The 19,198-nt window shown below is 43.1% G+C and overlaps 1 protein-coding gene across 5 annotated transcripts in view; it reads left to right on the top strand.

Moving 5' to 3' along the window:
* Window positions 1-19,198, top strand: part of MCC (MCC regulator of WNT signaling pathway) — a 394,500-nt gene that overhangs the window by 280,112 nt on the left and 95,190 nt on the right. For all 5 annotated transcript variants that reach the window (XM_045837875.1, XM_045837873.1, XM_045837874.1 and 2 more), the window contains one exon: window positions 9,378-9,491. In XM_045837875.1, the coding sequence (XP_045693831.1) occupies window positions 9,378-9,491 (114 nt within the window). The remainder of the gene's footprint in view (window positions 1-9,377; window positions 9,492-19,198) is intronic.

The following is a 19,198-nucleotide window of genomic DNA, read 5'->3' as shown; positions in this document are numbered from 1 at the left end:
TGTATATATGTATGTATGTTCATGTGTACACACACGCACACTCAAAATTAAGTCTTCAGTCATTTTCCCAAAGAAAAAACATTGTCCTCAATCCAGTTTAAAAAAAGGTCCTCTCACTGCTGCCATAAAATACTGTGGCCTTTCCTAATCAGCAGAGTTTATTGACTGTTTCACCATTAAAGGTGCTTGGTTTCTCTAGAATGGGGGATTCGATATGTGCTGAATTGGATCAATATAAAAATTTATGAACAATGCAGGCCTCGTCAGGAGCTCTCTTCCTCCTGTTCATACAATTCTCTGTGGGAGTTGCTGCCTCAGGGGTCACATCAGTGTTTAGCACACCCTGAAATATTCATGTCCTCTGATTAGCAGGATTTAATTGTTACATCTTCATCTCCTTCATGATGTGGCATTAGGATGCAGCCCACCTTGAAACTTAAGTGGGTGCTCCTGGTTTATTGCAGTGTTTTTATTTTGCCTCCATTTCTTTACAAATATCCTGTATACCCATGTAACCCTGGTTTTCCTTGAAAACAACACTACAAAAAGTAAGAAATTATTTGTTAATGGAAAATACCAAGTTATTTATTCCTACTAGCAATTATTGTATTATAATATTTGTACAGCATATTTTAAAATTTATGTAATATTCTCCTGTTAAGAGGGATTTTTTTTTAAGTTGAGTCGGGATGGGAGGCAGAAAGAGAGGGAGATGAACTTCAACCACTAGCCTCTTGTGCAAGCCCCTGACTGGGGACTGAACCTGCAACCCAGGCATGTGCCCTTACTGGGAATCAAACTGGCGACCTTTCACTTTGCAGGACAATGCCCAACCAACTAAGCCACACCAGTCAGGGCTGTTTAGGTTTCTTTTATTTTTTAAGATGTTTAGCTGAGGTGCCCCTTCCTCCCATGTACTATGTAATTAGCATAATTAAGGGCTTTTTTTTTTTTTACTTCCACTGCAGTATTGTCCTCTTTAACTTTCTCTCACAGGACACAGAAATAGCTGGAGATTAATTTTTCTTTGATTCCTTCCTGGATCTGATATCAACTGAATGGTGTTCTGTTTCTCAAAATGTTGGGAATTTTAAATAATACCTTTTCCCCATGCTAATTTTGCAATTCTGCTTTCCCTCTGATGAAAGGAACCCTCTGAGACCTTCCTGTCTGAGCAGTATCCTGGGCGTCTGCAAAGATCCGGGAAGAGTGTAACACCCTGTTGCAAAGCGTGAGGCTGGCGGTTACTCACCAGTTCTGGGGTTAGACAGACCTGGCCTTTCATTCTAGCTCTGCCACTTATTAGTTGGACAATTCCTGCCTCTTTCAGTTGGGGTTAAACTGTACCCAGTTCATAAGGCTATGTAAAGAAGAGTTGAGAATGAATTACATGCCTCATATAGCAGCTGGCACCTAGTAAGCACCCACGTGCTAGCTAATATTATTTCCCATTAAAATTATACAACTTACTACTTAGGAAAGCACACATCTGCAGATGAAGTGGGACTGAGGGTCATCTTCAAATCACACGGTGCTCAGTCTTGGTGACTCACCATCCATGAAAGTCACCTCCCTCCTTGGGAGTCACCTCCCCACCGTTTATTTGAGGCAGGGAAAGAGTTGCCTTGGGTTGGGCCCAGGGGCTGATAGCGTGGCGCTTTGTGAGTTGGCAGCATCACCTGTGACAGGAACGCTGGGCTGGGGTCAGTTTTCCTTGTGTGGATTGTATTCTGGTGCTGCCATGCTGGAGGGGCCTTAGAGTGCTTGTTTTCAACAACTGAATTTAGTGGAGATTTAAAAAGAAAACCAGGGACCACTTACCTCTCAACGAAATGATGGGGAAAATGAAAGACAAAGCTTTCAGAGTTGATCCAGGGCTTCAAAAAGTGATTTGCATACTGTGAGCAATCTTGTAGGTGATATTTCATGCTGATCAGGCTATGATCAGCCTTTCTTTCAGCAGGGGCCCCTAGCAGGAATTCTCTCTGTAAACAGGAATGTTCTAGTCCTGGAAGCCACTGAACAAGCTTGATTGTGTCCATCTGGCAAGGAACATTACCCTTTTACCGGGGACTATGTTCCTTTTTTTAACACTTTATTTATTTTTAGAGAGAGGGGGGAAGTAAGGGTGAAAGAAAGGGAAACATCTATGTATGGGAGAAACAACCATGGGTCGCCTCTAGCACACACCCAACCCGGGACCTGGCCCCTGGCATGTGCCCTGACTGGGAATTGAACCGGTGACCTTTTGATTTGCAGGCCAGGGCTCAATCCACTGAGCCACACCAGCCAAGGTGGATTTTGTTTTTTATGTATCTGAATTAGAGCCCCTGGGGTGTAGGGAGTCTTGGAGAGGAAGCTGAATAAGGCTGTTTTCTCATGTACAGATGTCTCTTGCTATTTCCAAGGACGGGGCTGAGATATACGCATACACATTTATGTACTACCCAGAAGCTCCTGGATTGCCATATGGGAGAGTAGAATCCTCTGGACAGGGAAGGAGGAAATCAGAATCTGATGTGCTTTGTTTCTCTGGGTCTGTTTCATGTCTTTATAGTAAGGAAACTGTATAGACATTCTCAAATTTCCTTGCCAGTGATAAGTTTGTGTGTGATGCTGACTGAGCTTTCAATTTCAAGGGAAATAAGATCTTTGCTGATCAGTTCTACATAGCGAAGCTTCCTTGTGTGGTGAGATTCTGCAGCTCCTTTCTGGAACCAGTGAGCAGATAAAGCATGCAAAGCCCCCTAAGCACAGAACTCAGGATGGGGCCATTTGGTACAAACCCTTCTGAAAAGGATGAAAACTCACAGGAAGTTAAAGAGAATCCCCTAAATCACACTGAGTGAGCTGGCCACCAGCCCCAAGCTTTATCGCTGCTACTAGTGGGCCTGCCCTGCCCCCTCTCTCCTCTCTCCGGGGGCTCTCCGCTTCCCCGGCCCCCATGTCTCCTCTTCTGCCCACGTCTGACCTCCCACCCCACACCCCTCCACCTGCCCACACACATGCCGGGTGCACCCACAGCCCTCAAGGAGGGAGAGCAGTGGCATGTTGAGCTGGAAGTGCTGGTGAACACGTAGCAGAGACGACCAGAGCACAAAGCGTCTGTGTTAATAGTTATTCTGCTGTTTGTTAGTTTTCTGTTCTTGGGTTGATTTCTTATCCCTGCTCTGGGCCTTGGTTTCCTCATTTGTCAGAAGGAAGTAATAACACCTGTCTCACAGCATTGTGGAAAGGACTGAATGAGATACTGTGTGAAATTGTGCTTAGCCCAAGCCCCCAGCACCCATTAAATTAAGCAAATGGTAACTATTAATATGACTTTTATCATTATTATTGAGTTGACTAGATTCTCAAAGTGTTCTGAGCAGCTGGCACTGGGGATTTGCCACCGCCTTTCTTCTGCAGGACTCTTCAGCTGGTTGGATTAGGTGAAGAGTAGAAAGCACTTAGTGTAGAACCTGCCAAGAGTATGGGTTTGGTCGTGTTTGGGTGTATTTTTTTCTCCTTTAAGGAAGAGAACAGTTCACTAGGTGAGAGAAGTTGTCACTACCCACTGTCATCACTCAGACATAAGCAAAACTGTCCGCCCCTTGTATCTGGAGGGCAAGCGGCTCTGTTAGGGCTGAATGGTAATTCCCACCATCTCTGGGTGGGAAGGAAACAGGAGCACCCTGGCAGTGAATGGCATGGCTTACAGGAACGCCGTTCAAGGAGCCAGAGTAAGTACAAGAGAGAGAAAGAGAACAAGCACAGTTTGCCTAGGTGAACAAGGTGAGCTTGCCTGCCAGCCGAGCGGAGAGGACCAGCTCAGCGGTCACACTGTCAGTGCCCCGTGGGGCCTGTCTCCATGGAGACTCTAGGGATGAATTCACTGCTCTGTCTCCAGCATGGCTGTGGAAGCCATCGGTCCCTTTGAAGGCAGTGCTGTTAAAGAACAGAGCAAAATTTCAGGAAGATGAGCAACATGGTGGGCTTAGAGTTTGACAGCCTAGATGCAGGTCCTGCATTTCCTCACCAACTGTGGCCTTGGGGAAGAGGACTTGTCCCTCAGCGGCTGGGAATCGTAGCTTCCCCACAGACCACGGAGCTGTGGGGTGATGGTGACGGCCCAGTGGGACTATGCATAGGAGAGTGCAGTGTGAACAGGACTGTGCCGGCACGTGTGTGCTGTTGTTATTGCCAGCAGAGCAAGACAGAAAAGCACCTTACCGCCATAAATACTCAATGATGTTCCTGGGGCTCATCAGTCATTGGGCTTGCTGGCTTAAAAGGGCATCTTAAGAAGTGTGAAGCCCTTTTTCTTGTGGCTGATATGTACCAGGAAAGACATGTATCCACTCAGCCCAGGAGGAACCAGTGGGAGAGGCTGTCACAATGCCACTGCTAGCTTCTCGCTTGGGCCCCAGGCAGCTGGACACTTTTTCTGTCAGAGGCCAACTGAGCTTGTCCTCGCAGCCAGTTGAACAATGAAATATTAGACAAGTAATGTTTCCTCCAAAAATAACAACCATTTTGACAGTTATCTTGCATCCAAATTTCCAGATGCTTTAGTTGCATTTGGATACACATGGTAAAATGAGTGTGAAGCAGGGCTGAAAACAGCCTAGGGAATCAATGCCTTTTACCTCTCGACACGAGGCATATTCAGATTTATATCCTTCATGAACTAGACCCAGGTTTGTACAGAAGTGTCAAGGTCCCTTCCCAGCCTCACTTAGGCCTCTGGTTAATATTTCACAGAGAATTAAGAGCCTTGCCAGCCATCTCCTTCAGATAAACCTTAGGACCTCAGTAGAAGCCAGCAAAGCAGCTGTGGCCTCTCAGTCCGGGCAACACCCACCAGGAAGTAAGGTGCTCTGAGACAGGACCGTGTTACTCATTCATCAGGATGCTCCTCTCACCTCCTTGATGGGACTTAGTCTGAGAAGGTTGTTGACGTGAAACTTGTTGACTTAAAACTGGCCTGGAAAAGAGGATTGCTCCCCTGATTCCAGACACCGTGCTGATCACACTGTGGATGCCGTCTCGTTTTGTCTTTATAAGTCCTGCAGCACAGTAATTCAATAAACTATCTGGAAGCAATCCACCAGTAAGTGGCATGAATGACATTTGAGCCCAGGTGTATCTGGTTCTTTATAAACTAGGACTAAATCTACTTCATTTGTCAGAGTACCTCCACATAAGTGCGGCCCATACAGCAGAGGTCTGTTTCTTCCTGCTCTGTCCCAGAAGTCTGGAGTGAGGCAGTCCAAAGGCGGTAGGGTGGCTACTAGGGAGTCAGACCCCTTTCAGCTCCCTAGAAGGTGGAGCTCATCTTCGTGAAGCAAGATGCTGGCTGGAGCCCATCCGTCACATTAATGTACCAAGCGGCAAGAATGGAGGAAGAGAAAAAGGGCAGGACCTCTTTCAAAAAGGTTTTCCCAGAACTCCCACATAATAGTGCTGATGACATCTTACTGGCCAGAACTTTGTCACATGGCTACATCTAGCTCCAACTGCAAGGGAGGCTGAGGACTAGGACATTTCAGCTGAGCTGCAGTATGCCCAGCTGAAAATCAAAGTCTTGTTCCTGAGCCTGTAGAGAGAAATATGTTGGGGAAGAGACTAGCATAGGCCCCAAACATCATATATTTTCTTTCTCGTTGGTCAATGGAACATCTTCATTTAATGGCATTTATAGTTCATACTCATATATCTAAAGCTTTACTCAAATTGGAGATCTGAGGACCAGAATGTAAGTAAAAAGACCCCCCAACATGATATATATATATATATATATATATAATTTTCCTATTATACTAGAGATATTTGTCAATTTTGGTTGTTTTGGTAAATGTATCTTTCTGAGATTTAAACTCATTGTCACCTTTTAAGAATTATGCAGAAAGACCTCTGTACTTGTGTGCACAGGCTCTGTCATACTACTTGCGGCATCGCCCACAAACTCTTTAGCTTGATTCCAAGCTGCACATCTTGTGACTTGTGGGCAAACTTCCCCCACCCCCCGTTCTTGTGGCTTCTGCTAATTGTCAGTAACATCATTAGGGGGAATGTGTATATTCTACCTCATTTTTAAATTTTACCTTCTCAGAAAAGCTGATGGATGAGAAAGAAGATATACAGCGAGGAAGGAAAATAACCTTTACAGTTTTTATGCTGCAGCTTAAATGTGCAGAAAATACCATTTCAACTCTTTTGTTTCTTTAGTACAAAAACTTTTTTCTTTAAAAAAAAAACACTTTAGTATCCAAAAATAGTTTGAAACCACCCAGAGGCTACCACTAACCTTTAAAATGCTATCCTTCTGGTTTATTTTTCTGTTACAGTTTCACTTTTAATAGAGGGAATGATTTTAAGTAAAAATGTGATCCACATAAAAAACCCTGAAAATTACTGTGCGCACAACATTGTGTAGTGAGGAAAGGGCACTGGCGGCCTTGATCCTGGTGTTACGAGATCCATGGGACCCTGAGTCAGCAAATTAATCTCCGGGTTTCAGCCACTCACCTGCAGATGCGGAAGTGGGAGCTGTCAGGTGCCGGGGCCTGTTCTTCACTCAGACTTCCGTGTTATGACGTATGAGACAGCCTGCAAACTTAGGTGGGATCACAGGGCTGGCATCTAGTCCAGGTGTTTCTTAATTTGGGGTTCATAGATAGATTCCAGAGTGTTATCATTGTAATTGGGTGGAACAAATGCATGAACCCCAAATTATCCTCTTCTGTAGAAGGGTCCATCATATTTAAGAGATTCTAAAGAATCTGTGACCCAAGGAAGGTGAAGAACAACTGGTCCACTCTGACTTTATGAATAAGCATCTTCCAACCAGGGAAGTGAAGGACTTTCCCCAAATGCTCATCCCATGGGCCTTGCTGCCGAGGAGGCCAGAAGATGCTATCGTACCAAGCCCAGTGCTGTCCCCAGTGGCAAGGACCCCCCCCCCCCCGGACCCCCTCTGCCATGCACCGTGATGGAAATAACTACTCTGGTGTCTCCCCATCCGACCCAGTTCGTGAGGGCAGTGTGGAGTATACAGCCTTCTCTGGCAACTTTTCTGCCTAATTCTTTCCCAACCCCGTCAGGCAACCCTTCCCCCAGAAGGAGGGGACATGTTAGAAGGGAGGAAACAAGGTTAACACGGTTAGGGTCCTCCTTCCCACTCCTTTATTTCTTAACGAATGTTTCAGCTCTCTGTGTATTTTATCCTCGTCCCCAGAAGTGAGGTGGAGACTCTTCTCCCAAGACTTGACATAATGGTATAATAGGGCACAGTGCCTGACGCCAGAGGAAATCCTCAGACTGGCAGTTCCTAGGCTGCTAAGGGAGTGAATTTGTGTCCCCCTCCACCACACGGGAAGCAAAGCAGCCTAAAAACAATTGTACAATGGGAACACTGTGCTATTTGTGCTGAGAATTCATCAAAAACCTTGTTTCTGAAACCCAAAGTGACCTTTTCTGAGTGGCCCAAGCCCTGCATCAGAAGGCAAACACCACCAGATTGCCTGACATTTCCCTTTTTAAATTTCAAGCATTCCTGATTTCACATCAGCTATTGATCTGCTGGTTTGCAGCCCCCATGCAATTAAGTGAAGTCACTTTCACTGCGTTGTAGTCTAACATAAACAACTGCTTTGAAACCCCAGTCCCTGCTCTGTATCTCCTTCCCCCTCCCTCCCACGCCCCTCCCTCAAGCCTACCAGCCAACAGCTTGCAGTGTGCGTGGAGCAGGTTGCAGAAAAGGGCATCTTTCTAAACCTGAAATTAAAACCTTCAAAGTTGAATTACATACTGTTGTACTGTGTCCATTTTTTAAAGATCACATTTATTTGCTCACTCCTTACTTTAAATCCCTCTTGGCAGAAGCTTTAAAAAAAAAACCTCTAAAGAGGGATGGTTTGTTGATTCTAGTCAGTCGCCCAAACGTAATGTGGAATCCAGCTAAGGAATGGTCTGAGCTCCACCTGGCACTGACAGTGGAGATGGATAAGAAGTAGTGACTCAGAGAGCAAAGGTTGAAAGGTGCTATTGCTCTGGGATTAGTGTTTTGAATGGATCTTACAGATAGTCCCATCCATTGGCCCAAAAAGCCCCAGAAGACATGTCTGTATGTCGTAGGTGTACGTGCAGCTGAAGCTCAGTGTTCAGAACTTGAAAGATGAGCACTTGAGAAACCATTTTTTTTTTACTTGTTGACTCTATTATCAATGTCCCCCTTTTTACCCCTTTGCCCCGCCCCTCCCCCCACCTTCATATTTTTGTCTGTGTCTGTGGGTTATGCATATATATGCATATATATTCTTTGGCTCATCTCTTCCAATCCTCCCCATCCGCTTTGAGATCTGTCAGTCAAAAATATTCTTTCTAGACTTGGCTGGTGTGGCTCAGTGGATTAAACACAGGCCTGCGAACCAAAAGGTCACCAGTTCAATTCCCAGTCAGGGCACGTGTCTGGGTTGTGGGCCAGGTCCCTAGTTGAGGGCATGAAGAAGCAACCAATCAGTGTACTCACATTGATGTTTCTCTCTCTCTCTCTCTCTCTCTCTCTCTCTCTCCCTCTCTCCCTCCCTCCCTCCCTCTCCCTTCTCCTTCTCCTTCTCCCTCCCCCTCTCCTTCTCCCTCCCCCCTTCTCCTCTCTCTAAGAGTAAATAAATAAAAGCTTAAAAAAACAATATTCTTTCTAGCTCCAGTTATTGTGAGAGAACTGGCCAGGGAAGGATATCTGGATGGATGCTTGCTTGGTTTCTGCTCCTGAGAGAGGGCCTGCTAGCACAGAAGCATCTGGTCAGCCTGGTCTGGTGAGGGGACAGTGAGGGGAAGAATGTGCTGGCAAGGATATTACCAGGCCACCTTTAAGAGGAGACCATCTTAAGAAATGAGCACTCCCATTTTTTCTTAAAACTCAGCCCCTTGTCTATCATCCACACATCAATGTGAGTAATTGAATTGCCCTATAAAACTTTCATATTTTTCCAAAGGTGAAAGCTAAGTTGGCGCTGCCTTATCCTTGCTTCTTAGGTTGAAAATCAGGCAGCCCCACACCAGCTCTTAATATCTATCATCCTTGCTGAGGAACTCAGGGAAAGCCCTTAGAATGAGGATCTTTGCACGCTGCCCTGATTTGACCATCCAAAATTAGGTCTCACTGTCCATACAGAACAGTTTTCTCTTGTTATGTTTAGGGTGATCATACAACCCAGCTTCCTGTAAGGCACCTGATTTATGCCCTTTGTCCCTTGAGATTAATAGCACCCAAGGTGTCCCATTTGAGATGAGACATTTTTTATATGATCACACTAATTACAGGGAATGAAAGGAAGGAAATGAGTTTCTGCTAAAGAGTCTAACCTTGCACTCCTTTCTTTCTGTTGCTGCAGCTCCATTTGGCAGCCCTGGCATCGCTAAAAGGAGACATAGCAGAGCTTAATAAACGCCTGCAGCAAACGGAACGGGAACGGGACCTTCTGGAAAAGAAGTTGGCCAAGGCACAGGTAAGGGATCTGGGAAGACTTTTAACACATGTACGTGTGTGTGTGTGTGTGTGTGTGTGTGTGTGTGTGTGAGAGAGAGAGAGAGAGAGAGAGAGAGAGAGAAGATACAGAAATGCCCACAAAATGCAAGATAACTTAATGAGTAAACATTCTCATAACCACTGTCCAGCCCACAAACAGAACTTGCCGGTCATCCCAATCCCACCTTCCCTCCCATGAAGGTGACTGCTGTCATGACTTTTATAATCACGTTTCCTGTTTCTTTAGTTTCCCACTGATGTCCGTAGACAGTAAAGTTTAGTTTTCCCCATTTAAAAACTGTTTTCTTTGCCCTGGGTGGTGTGGCTAGTTGTTGGAGCAAGGGGCATATCTTTCCCCTTAACCAAAAGGTTGTGGGCTCATTTCCCAGTCAGGGCACATACATGTGTTGCAGGTTCAGTGCCTGGCTGGGATGCTTACAGAAGACAACCAACCAGTGTTTCTTTCTCATATCAGTGTTCTCTCTCTCTAAAAGCAATGAAAAAATGTCCTCGGGTGAGGATTAAAAAAAACAAAACTGTTTTCTTTGAATCTCTTAATTTACAGGTTTTTCCTCTGTTCTGTGTTTGCTCTATGATTAATCTGTTAAATTTGGGCCACTTGACCTATATAGTTTCCCACAGTCTGGATGCTGCCGACTGAACATGCATGGTGCATTCACCATGGTCCCTGCCCCCGAGTTCCCTGCAGATTGGCAGCTGAATGTAGAGGCTCAGTCAGATTCACGTCCAGACCCTTTGGCGTGACGTTAGAGGGTGTTTGTTTCACTGGGAAGCACGTAATGTCCAGTTGTTTTGCTTTCTGTGATGTTAGCAGCTTTTGATACTCTATGCCTAAGTTCATTTATTCGTTAAGACTTACAAATCATGATACTTTAGTTATACCATTTCTTTTTTTGGTTATTAATTCTTTCTTGGTTATTAATTCTTTCTTAGTTATTAATTACCTTTAAGAGACAACATTCATCATCTATGATTTGTTGAAACAGTAGTATAGTTCATAGAGGAAAAGCAAAATAAATGCTTTATTCTTTCCATTTATTTAACATTTTTCAGATAATGAATTAATTCCCCATTATGCCCTAAAAGTACCTAATTATTTTTAGAATATTTTTATCAATTTATGGATTTAAACATATTTGGGTTTCAATTCATTATAATTATTTTACTTGTAGAAACTCAAATTATAGTGTCTTTGGTCAGTAAGAATCTCTTCAAGTTGGCTTCTGAGTGTTTTAACGTGCGCCTAATAGTTTTCCAGGCTCACCTTGTACATTTTTTGCCCTAAACCTGAAATTAACCATGCTACAAGTAGCCCTGGTTTTACTCAGCAAAAAATGGTATTTGAAGACTACAGTTTGGGTGCTAAGGGTGCTGTCGATTCTAAGTGATTATTTTTTTTACCTTAAGTATACTTTATTATGCTATTACAGTTGTTCCTTTCTTTCCCCTTTGCCCCCCTCCACCCTATACCTCCCTTCCCTCCAGCACTCCCCCCCTTAGTGCATGTCCATGGGTCATGAATATAAGTTCTTTGGCTTCTCCATTTCCTATACTATTCTTAACCCCCTCCCTGTCTATTTTGTACCTACCAATTATGCTTCTTATTCCCTGTACCTTTTCCTTCTCATTCTCTCCCTTCTCCCTCCCTGCTGATAAACCTCCATGTGATCTCTATTTCTGTGATTCTGTTCCTGTTCTAGTTGTTTCCTTAATTAGGTAATTGTTTTTATAGACAGCCAGGAATTTATGTATATATTTATCTATCTATATGTATATGTATAAATTTTAAGATAAAATGCCATAGAAGTTATTGCTCCTATTTAAATTATAAAATATTTGAATTGCCCTATTCAAGTTTCATATTTCCCAAAGGTAAAAGCCAATTCAATTCTGCCTTACCCTTGCTTCTTGTGTTGAGGATCAGGCAGCCCAAACCAGCCCTTAATATCATCCTTGCTGTGTTACTCAGAGAAGACTACAGGGTTCTTGTTCTTAGCTTCTGTATTTTATCTCTATCTTCTTTCTTTTCATAACAAAAATCCTGGTTCTTAAGGTTACAGCAGATAATTGAATTAGAATATTTTATAGTCGCTTATTAGTTTTATTCCATATTATATGCAAACAGTCTTGGGATAATATTAACACTGCCATGACAAATATAGCTGCTGAGAAGAATTTCAGAAAGTTTCTTTTTCCTTATGCTCTCCTAATTTGTCCAGTGTTTTTGCAGTCATACTATTATATCCATGCTGCCTGACCACATGGCCATTGTATCTTACACTCTGGCCCTCTTAGTCTTCAGCAAGTAAACCACATGTTTAACGTTTGCCATGGTCCCATGCCAATGTCACTCCTCTGTTTTGAGATTCCTCAGGCAGGAGTCATTGAGGTAATCTCCAAGTTCTTCCTCATTAATAACAGTATGTCTGTGCCCTTCATACTTGAAGAAAGGCATTTTTGATGGATATGAAACCTGTGGCTCATCTTTTCTTTACTTGAATATGTTTTTTTTATTTTCTTTTGGCAGAGTGTTGCTCTCAAAGTCTTAATAATAAAACTTGCTTTTCTCTCACAGACACTTATTTATTCTAGACATCTATAGCATTTTTTTTCCTTTTTAAAGTCCAATAACTTTACTAGAGTAACTTTTAATCTTAGTCATTCTGGTTTGGCATTCTCAAGTTTGCTGTGCATTGTTTTGACTTTATTTTTAAATCAATATTTTTAATTTCAGGTAGGGTTTTTTTAAATTCCATTGTTTAATATTAGTTCAGTTCCCTTGCTAAAGCAAGGATGCTTGTTTTTTCTTCTTCAAGGATGCTTGTTATTTGTATGTTAGATTTACTTTGCCCCTCTTCAGTATTGGTCACTATTTCAAATCCTTTCATCTCTCCCTTTTTACTTTGTTCTTCCTGTTTTCCACATTCTATTTCTCTTTTTGTGTTTGTTCCCTCCTGTGTGCCTCCTAGTTTAGTCTCTATTTCTGAAATACACTTTTTATTTTCTTTCTATTTTTTTCTATTCGATTACCTTCTGAGGTTTTCCAATTATGAACTATGTTCTTTCATGTCTTATGTCATTTTATTTTCTAAAAGTCTTTTAACTTATTTTGAAATAGTAAGCAATTGTTTTGGGCTTTTTTCCCCCTATCTACTCTGTGGCATGCTTCATGGTTTATAGAGATGTTATTCTGCTCTCTTCTTCTTTCTTATAACTTTTGTATGGGATTTAACCTCAATACTTTTGTTTTTCATTTTTACATGAAAAATTGTTTCCTTGAACTTCCAGAGAGCAGGGTTTAAGACGGCTTTTTAAAATGTTTTTTTAAGTTCAAATAGCTGAGTCTTCTGTTGTCATATCGTCAAACTGTGGCAGTCTGCTTTCCAACACTGCCTGGCTCTGCTCCCTCACCTAGTTCTACCTGGACCTGGTTTTTCCTCTGTCTCTGTTACCCCGTGCTGTTCAGTTCTGGCCCACTCCCAGCAGTTCCCCCTCCTGGAGAGGAGTCCTGGGATCAGTCTTGAAGGTTCATAGGGTTGAGCTGATTTGGTCCCTTCAGATCTTACTGTGGGCCTCTTGCTCCCTCACTCCAGGCGACAAAAGCCCTCCCGGCTCTAGCCGCTGTTCTCCAGTTGGCCCTCTTCACCCTCCTATGTGTACTTAGTGGTTATTTCGGGCTTTTCCAAGACTCGGGTCTGTCACCCTTGTTGCTTCCCTCTGCCTCAGCCCCCACAGACACCATTCAGGTCTTGTGGATGGTGGTGGTTTGTCTCTACCTGCGTGGGTTTTGTTGTTCCATGGACACCTTGTTTCTAAGGGCTTGGCCGTACTGTGTAGGTGCGCTGTCCATTTTTATGTGGGAATTCAGAGATGGGAAAAGCAGGCCGCCAGAGTCCTCAGTCTAGAATGACCTGTGGAAAGTTCTGAAACTTCGCATTTCATAATCATATCTGTTGGAGCTGGGAGGAAAGACCCTGTGTATTTGAGGTCATGTACTCCCACATTTGACAGGCCACGCAGAGAAGTTAACTGCTTTCCCCAGGGCAGATGAGCAGCTTAGCGCCAGAGCCCAGGTGAGACTACTAGTGTTCTTTCCTCACGTGGGGTGTGCTACGGCCAAGAGTTTTCAGTTTTAACTTCGATAGATTTAACTAGATTTTAAGGAAAGTAAAATCCAAAATATTTTCCTTCTGATTATAAAAGTAATAAAAATGTGATAGAAAAAAAACGGAGAGATAGCATTATAATGTTTCAATGGTGGGCCCTGGCGAATTAAAACTTATTTTAACACTTTTATTTCATTTCATAAGTTTTTTAGAGAAAGGGTATTTTTTTTATTAAAGAAAATATGCAATGGTGTTAAGTCTACTTTACAACCCTGTAAAGCCAACCATTGTTAATACTTCTTATTGGTGAGATTTAAAAAGAAAAAGAAAAGAAATAGTGAATGCTTTTAACTGGAACCTCGCATATATCACAGACTTGGATTTTAAAAGGTGACCACGCAGGTATTTCTGTGAATTTACGCCTGCAAAGACAAAGCAACTGGTGCAGAGAATAGTAAGGGGATAGTGGGCAATATTTTCTCTGCTCCGTTAAGGGGTGATTCATCTCCCTTCTGATGTATTTATGGTCAGAACATTCCCATGTAATTGTTTTTGATGGTTGGTTTTACTCCTAATGACAATAGTAACTTCATAATGCCATTAATTACCTTTCGTGTGTGTGCATCCTTACACTAAATATAGTTAAAGATTACTCTCTGTTTCTTGCACTGGAGACATGTTTCCAGTTCAGATAGTGGGACCCAGGGAAGAGAGCATGAAAAAAGTCAGACTTGCTGCCAGTTTCATACCTTTTACAAAGATGAGATTTATGCGAGAGAAAAATAAGACAATGAAATGACTATGCCATGCTTTCTGTGCTGTGTGCCTTAGTAAATGATTCATGTTTGAGGCTTCACCAGAATTTGGAAGTGCAAGTTCATTTGTAAATTTATGCTCTGTGGCTTTAGTAAGTTGTACCAGCTCTGTAAATATTGCAGAGTTATGATTAACTGAAATGTGAAATGTAAATTTTGGGTGTATTCTTCTGAAATAATCAGAAACAAGCTTCAGCATCTGTGGAGTAATTATTAATGGTGACACGGGAACTGACTGAATAAAAGAAGGTCCGTTATGCACAGTCATGAGATCCATCTGGTGTAGAGTTCGGAGAATAGTGATGGGAAAGGAAGAGGTGAGTGAAGGAGCCCAAAGTCAATCAGACAAGGAAGACAAAGTACTTCTATATCGGTTTTCCATTGATGTGTAGCAGACTGCCACACCCTTACTGGCTTAAAGTACACACATTTATTACCTCGCAGTTTCTGTACCTCAGGAGTCCTGGCACGGCTTGCTGGGTCCTCTGTGAATTTTCAGTCAAGGTGTTGAGCAGAGCTGAATGCTCATCGGGAGTATTCAGTGGGGGCAGAGTTCGCCTCTGAGCTCACTCATGTCATTGGCTGAATTTATTTCTTTGTGCTTACGTGGTTTGTGGCAGCTTGCTTCCTCAAAGCCAGCAATGCAGGGAAAGACTCTAGAATAACTCTGTTCACAAGACAGAATCTTACGTAATCTAATGTCATTATATTGGAGTGGCATCCTGTCACCTTTGACACTGTATTAGTTGGAAGCAAGTCACAGGTCCTGCCTGCACTCAGTGAGAGGGTGTTACCCAAAGGAGATGCAGGGATGGTGGGGGCACCTTAGGGTCCACCCGTCCCAGCTTTCTGGGGGATTTGATTAATAACCTCACTATTAGCTTGCATCAGTAGTGATAATGACCACATTTCTTTATCTCCATGCATGCCAGGTGGTATGCCAGGCATTCCACGTGTTTTATCTGCATTCTCATAATGACCTCTGGCATAGATGCCATTAAACATTCCCGTTTAGCAAATGAGGACATTGAGGTTTAGGGAATTTGAATGTCATATCCAAGATTATATAGCCAGAAAGTACCAAGAGCCAGGATTTGAATCCAGGTTTCGTGGGAATCCATAGCTGTATTAATCCTGTATTGTCTCTTACACTGCCCAGGTTGCCCTTAGTAGCCCCTAGAAGGGGTCTGGAAGGGAGTGGGGCAGGGCACAAGTTATTTTGGTTCAAACATCTTTACCCTCCCAAATAAAATAGGGATGCAGACATGTGCATGCATTTTCACCAGCATTCATCGGCCCCATGGGGAGCAGCCTTGTGGGAACTGGCAAAGATCATACTGTATATAGCACTGATTCAATGATGCTTTCAGCATATTTGCTGCAGTTTTTTACAAACTACAGAAGGAGATATTTTAAACAAACTTATGAGCTCCTTTGAACTTGGCCATTAAGTAATAAGGAACACTTTCTAAGCTCTCTGTCTTTGGAAAGCAAGTCTTCTGAATTTTCTATCTCTTGGCTTTTAGGGGAAAAATATATATAAACAGTTTCTATTAAGTGTAATGGAGAGAGGGTTTTCCTTTTGTATGAGATCATTAAAGCTGTAGTTTGCGCGGATTCCCTCTGCCACGGTCCTCCCCAACTCCCTTCCTCTTTTGCCTGTTTTTGCCCGTCCTTGGTTGGTTAACTGCTGTAGCTGTTTTGCTCATCATTGGCATTTCAGCTTGTGCCAGGCCTCTTTGTTTAGTTGGCTTGGTTCCTCCAGCTTTCCCCTCAGGAGAACCTGGGCAAGGACTAAAAATGGGGATGACTAGTTAGTTGCAATCAATCCAGTGTGACCCTGAGAGAGTAGCTTACTGACTAAGAATGACTTCTTAGCATATTTTAAAAGGAAGAGAGTATTGACTCCCTCTGCAGGAGGGTGGAAAGGGTTAACAAATTAATGATGGCGTTGCATTTTTCAAGAATGGAGCTCATAATGCTCTTAGGTTTGACAGCTGAGACTAATGTGATGATTAAAGATCCGTGGCCTCTGTGGAGTAAGATAAAACCCAGTGAAGAACATTAACAAAACCATAAAGCTCCTTAGCATCACCACATAGCACAGGGTTTTTCCAACAAGGGCTCAAGTTCTCAGGCCAGCCTGTCTCAAGGCTGACTCACAGCCCTGTCTCTGGTTGCGCCAATAGCAGAGAGGAGCCTGGGGGGCTTTATTCTTGGTGGTTGTAATAGCAATGCTGCTTGTTTTTATTAAACATTTTGCATGTAGGCTATTTCATCAATTTAGGTGGCTAGACACAGTATTTATATAGTGTTTTTTATTTGCTTCATCATCAAGATAGGAGAACTGAAACCTAGAGAAGGGGCTCAGGGTGTATGTCTTAAGTCCCAATGAAATTCAGGACAAACAAAATCTCATACTATTCAGTCTCAGTCTTTTTTTCTTTGCCTTTCAAGCTGAAAGTCTGTAGTTGCAGGGGAAATCCACACTCTTAATGATACTGATCTCCAGAAATTTACAGCAGGCGCTGTGGCTTTGCTGTGCTGTAGGATCAGTCAAAAATTGAATATAGGCTGGGAGGAAGGAGATCCCTGGATGCAATTACCAGAATAACTGAGGGGAAAAAAGCAGTAGTGTGTTGCTTGAAACCATTGCTTATTTTGCTCAGCTGAAATTGTATGGGATATTTTTGTACAGTTAGATGAAGAAAATAATTCCTCACTTGTAAGTTTTGCTGGAAGAAGCTGCAATTGCTCCTTGTTAAAAGAGTTGTCACTGAATAATTGACCCTGGTGGCTTGGGAGAAACTGGAGGGACTTAGAATTCCCCGCTTTATCCCCACTGTGCCTACTTTGCAGTGTCGGTGCTCCCAGGGGGTTGAGGAGCTGGCTGCTGGGGTTTCCTAGCTCTCATTTAGTGTTGTAAGCACAGCAGTCATTATTTCCTGAGGTTCACCAGAAGTGACTCAGAGCAGGAGATCAGGGTGGCACCTCTCTACTGTCACTTGAGATCTTCAGACAAATTGTAAAGATGAGACAGGCCGGAGAGCTGGAAGGGAGTAGAGGGGAAAAGATTGTGGCTTCAAAGCTTAAAGCTTCAACTCCTCGATGCCATAAACAGGCATGAGAGAGTTTCTGCTTGTTACCTGGATTTTAATAAATAAATTGATCACTTCACATTTAGTCTGTTTTCGTTAATTATATCGAAAAACATTTGTATCGTCAGGATATGCAGCACTAACACATAACCCCAAGTTTTTAGTGGCTTAAAATATCAGAGATTTATTTCTTCTTGCCAGGAGCTCAGTGGGGCTGGCAGGAGACTCTACTGCTTTGCCCCCACCCAGCCTCCCAAGCTGATGGGCCTCTGCTGTCTGGAATACTGCCAGCAGCCACGGCCTGGGGCAGGGAATGTAGCAAATCCCGCAGGAGCTCTTAAAGGCTTCGCATCAAAAATGATGTATATTTACTCATATCTCATTGGTCAAAGCAAGTCACATGGCCATATCTAGCTTAAGGGAAGTATAACCTGACCATGTGCATGGATAGAGGTGGGCCAGTCTCAGTGAAGGCCACTGCTGGCCACTACAGGGGTGAGGATACTTATGTCATGCCCACCCCGAAGGCTGGTACTGACAGAGCCTCACACACATCAGAAAGCACTGGATAGAAATGAACACCACTGAAAAGGGGTTGTGTTAACAGATTATGAAAAACTGGGGATTTTTTTCCTTTTTAAAAAAATGTCTATAATATTTTAATTTAAAAACTGAAAAATTTGTGCAAATGTGAAGTTGTAATCATAGAAGTGTACCCCTTTTTCCTCTATAATTATCATCATTGTATTATCTTCTTAAATGAGGCTTTACTGGGACACTTGCCATAGGTGACCCTTATATAGAGGTGTGGTATTGAACTTGACCTAGCCTCTGTCTTTTGAAAACAGAATGCCCAAAATCATATACCTCCCAGGTTCAAAATGCTCTCCCAGGTTGTGGGAATTCAGGGTGGCGAGAGGCACTGGCTAGTAACAGCCCCAGAGTGTGATGACAGAATCGGGTCTCACTCTGCCACACACGCCAGCCCAGGGCAGGGAGGCACCGTGTGCACAGAGTGGCTTTGTCCGTCCTGGGTGCCGGCTGCTCCTCTTCCACTTCTGCACTGAAGTGCCACATTCCTGGGGTTGGCTCTTGTGAGGTTTAATGGGAGGTCTGACAAGGGTGTTTTGTTGGGTTCTTTTGGCTCCTGCAGGTGATGACTTGTTTCTTCCCGCACAGTTGCTTTTGTGGGAGTTGCTCTGCTTTCCCTAGCACTCCGGCTCAGAAAAGCCCCAGGGATTTTCACTGAAGTGGGAGACCTGTGCTTTTACATATCTTTGGCTGCACACAATGAGTGTGTACAGAATTGGGAGGTGTTTAATGAGATACCTGAAGGGGATGGTGATTTATACAGATGAACCTTAAGCAATGCCTTCTCAACCATTCATTCATCCTAAGCAGCGATTTTCCAACCAGTATGCCACAAGAATTTTTAAAACATGCAACACCTGACTAGCTGAGCTCTTTTCCCATAGATTGTCAAATTTAAAAAACAAAACAAAACTGACAACAACCAATACAATAATAGCTAACCTGTATAAGTGAGTCAAAATTATACCTATTTTTGTCAGATCAGCAAAACATATTTTTTGGTGTGCCACAGAATTTTATAAATTAGTTTACGTGTGCCATGAGATGAAAAAGGTT

The sequence above is a fragment of the Phyllostomus hastatus genome, unplaced genomic scaffold (assembly GCF_019186645.2).
Source record: "Phyllostomus hastatus isolate PE091 unplaced genomic scaffold, TTU_PhHast_1.1 phas_contig_254, whole genome shotgun sequence".
In the NCBI taxonomy this organism is placed as follows: domain Eukaryota; kingdom Metazoa; phylum Chordata; class Mammalia; order Chiroptera; family Phyllostomidae; genus Phyllostomus; species Phyllostomus hastatus.
This window is presented reverse-complemented; position numbering and strand designations above follow the sequence as displayed.